The 2,930-nt window shown below is 32.0% G+C and overlaps 1 protein-coding gene across 1 annotated transcript in view; it reads right to left on the bottom strand.

Moving 5' to 3' along the window:
* LOC107751824 (contactin-associated protein-like 4) overlaps positions 1 to 2,930 on the bottom strand; it is a gene marked incomplete at its 5' end in the record, with an annotated part of 142,723 nt that overhangs the window by 55,070 nt on the left and 84,723 nt on the right. The window contains 2 exons of the mRNA XM_016567597.1: positions 989 to 1,159; positions 1,315 to 1,442. Coding sequence (XP_016423083.1) covers positions 989 to 1,159; positions 1,315 to 1,442 — 299 coding nt within the window. The remainder of the gene's footprint in view (positions 1 to 988; positions 1,160 to 1,314; positions 1,443 to 2,930) is intronic.

Raw genomic sequence — 2,930 nt, 5'->3', positions numbered from 1 at the left:
ATATATATATATATATATATATATATATATATATATATTAGGGCTGTCAATTTAACGCGTTAATCTATGAATTAGTTATGGGAAAAAATAATGCGTTCAAATTTTTTACGCAATTAACGCACCTGCCCCGCACCACATACGTCATCTTACATTTTCATTTTGACTTGAAGCAGCGCTGTGCAGATCAGCTATTTGAACGAATCAAATGAATGAATGAATGAATGACTCGATGACTTAATCATTAAGACATTTACCACCACCTACTGGCAGTTTTAGTTTATTATTTAGAGTATAATTTCATATTTCCATAGTAATAATAATAAATTATTAAAAGTATAGTTCACCCGCCCAAAAATGAAAATTTTGTCATCATTTACTATGAGGGTCATGGTCCAAAAGAGTATATGTAATACATTTTATGTTGAATCAAACAAAATATTTCTTGCTGAAGCTAATTTTTAAATAAAGAGGAAGGGATGATCACGCTCACTCGCGCACCGCGCTGCCGTCAGAACTGAGCCATTTATACAGCGAGCTGTCGCGCCTCATCAAAGAGCGGCAAAACATTGGCATTTATTGTCTGAATTTCTTGAAAAAATGGAACGACTTGTTCGGTACACATGCGTACCGAACCGAAAGACCCGTGTACCATTACACCCCTTATATATATATATATATATATATATATATATATATATTACATTTTATTCAATTATTAACTTCTAATTGTCATTAAACTACTTTTAATAATAATTGTATTCATATTTATATAATTTATATTGTGTATATATATATATATATATATATACTCCCAAATTAAATGAGCTTTTCTTTTAAGACTTTGGAGGTACTTAATTACTATATGAAAAAAAAAAAATTTAATGGTCCGTCAAAAAACAAAAACTGTTCCTTTTTATTTCATGCTGAAACATCTTGGCAGGTTTTTGTGAGATTCAGAGGAATAAACCGGAAGGTTGAACGCACTTACAGCTCAGTTCGATCCGGATGAAGTCTTTGATCCCCAGGTTCTCCAGAAACACTCCCGATGAAGAGCTGGTCTTAAACAGGAAGGAGATATCGGCGCTCAGCTCCCCGTGGAACGTGGGAAAGTGCAGGTACGACGTCTCCTTGTTGAAGTAGGCAGCGTTCCAGAAGTTATCTGGAGAAAACATTTACAGTAGCAGTATTTATATAGTTGGCCTGTGGTTTTCATTAAGCACATGAAATGCCAATCCAGCCAGAGCTGATGTAGCGGCGGTGGGTTTGACAGAATGACAGAGTAAGCGCTCACAGTGTGATTAGTGAGGTACTTACTGTCACCGTAACACTGCAGGGGTCCCACTCTGTAGGCCGCTTCTGAACCCGATCTGTTGATGTCACCCACAGCCAGCGCTCGCACCGGCAAATGCTCTTTATGGGACAGCAGCCCGGAGTCATTCGACCTGTCAAAGAAATCAAAACAGCATGACTACACACCTGAGAACAACACGACTTCACTTCAGGGGTCAATCTCATCAATACTGTCAAGAACATGGATGATAACATGTCCAGATCAAATTTCACCCGTAAATCAAAAGATCAATTTTTATTTTTTAAAATTTTTTTTTACATTTGCAATCACATTTTCCAATTCCCTTCTGGGTCAAATATGAAATATATAATACAAACATAATTCAATATTTTTGGTCCTTTGACTGCTTTTTTTATTTATTTAATTATTTATTTCATTGCAAGAACATTTTCCAATTCCTAAAGTGGAAAAAAAACTAAATTAAAAAGATAAGCAATACTGTAAAACCTAATTTATTTATTGCATCAGTGTGGCATCTGTTGTTTTAAATTATATAAATTAATTTTAATAAAATCAATAAACTATTTTAATTTACGTTCAAAAAGTGATTGGACAGTAGTTTTGAGTCATGCTTTTTTTTGCACATTTTCCAATTCCCGCAATACAGAAAAAATAAGTTAAAAACAGAACCAAAAACTGTAAAAACGTATATTATGGTATGCAATAAATAAAAAGGTGGTATCTGTTGTTTGATTTTAATAAAATCAATAAAATATTTTAATCCTATGGAAGAGTATCACCCAGCCAGACAGACAAGTTCTCCTCCAACCAACCCTGACACAAGGAAACCTTCCAAAACAATGTGCTGGCCTGCTATATTACACCTAAAAACATCCCACTTTTGGACCTATATCATGCATTGCTCAAGACAGATACTTTTGGGACATGTTAATTATTATTTGTTTTATTAAGTTTAGCTTTTAGTTTTATTTATTAAGCTGTTTTGTAAACAGAGAACGGGGTTTGAATCCGGAATTCTAAAATTTAAAAGACTTTATAAACAATTTTAAATTTATTGATAAATTAACAAACAAATGCTGTGGAAAAATAAAGGGTCTAAATTGTCACCCATATTCTAAAAAAAAACCAAAAAAAAAAACGTTTTTTAATAAACAAATAAAAAAAATAATTTATTGGTAAACAAACGGTTTAAAAAATCTTAACTTTTGCCATTATTCTAGTATTTAAAAGGCTATTTTAAAAAATAAAAAATAATAAAAATATTTTAAAAAAAAAAAAAAAAAAAAAAAAAAAAAAAGTTCTGGGTCAAATATAAAATAGTTAATACATAAGCATATTGCAATATTTTCGGTCCTCTCATGATATTCAGTATGTATTTTAATGTTTGTGCATTTTTGTTAAATAACTTAAAGGCACAATATGTAAGATATTTTTATTAAAATATCCAAAAACCACTAGAACAGTGTTATATGTTTTGCTGACTTGTGTACTTACACTATCCCAAATGTTTCGAAGAATGTTTAAATCCAGAGAAATAAGCAATTTTAACTAGTGACACGGTCCGTGTCTATAGTGTCATTGTGTCGCCTGCCAATGACGTCATAACCCCTCGATTTCC

The sequence above is a fragment of the Sinocyclocheilus rhinocerous genome, unplaced genomic scaffold, assembly GCF_001515625.1.
Source record: "Sinocyclocheilus rhinocerous isolate Xijiao unplaced genomic scaffold, SAMN03320098_v1.1 scaffold2207, whole genome shotgun sequence".
Taxonomy (NCBI): Eukaryota; Metazoa; Chordata; class Actinopteri; order Cypriniformes; family Cyprinidae; genus Sinocyclocheilus; species Sinocyclocheilus rhinocerous.
This window is presented reverse-complemented; position numbering and strand designations above follow the sequence as displayed.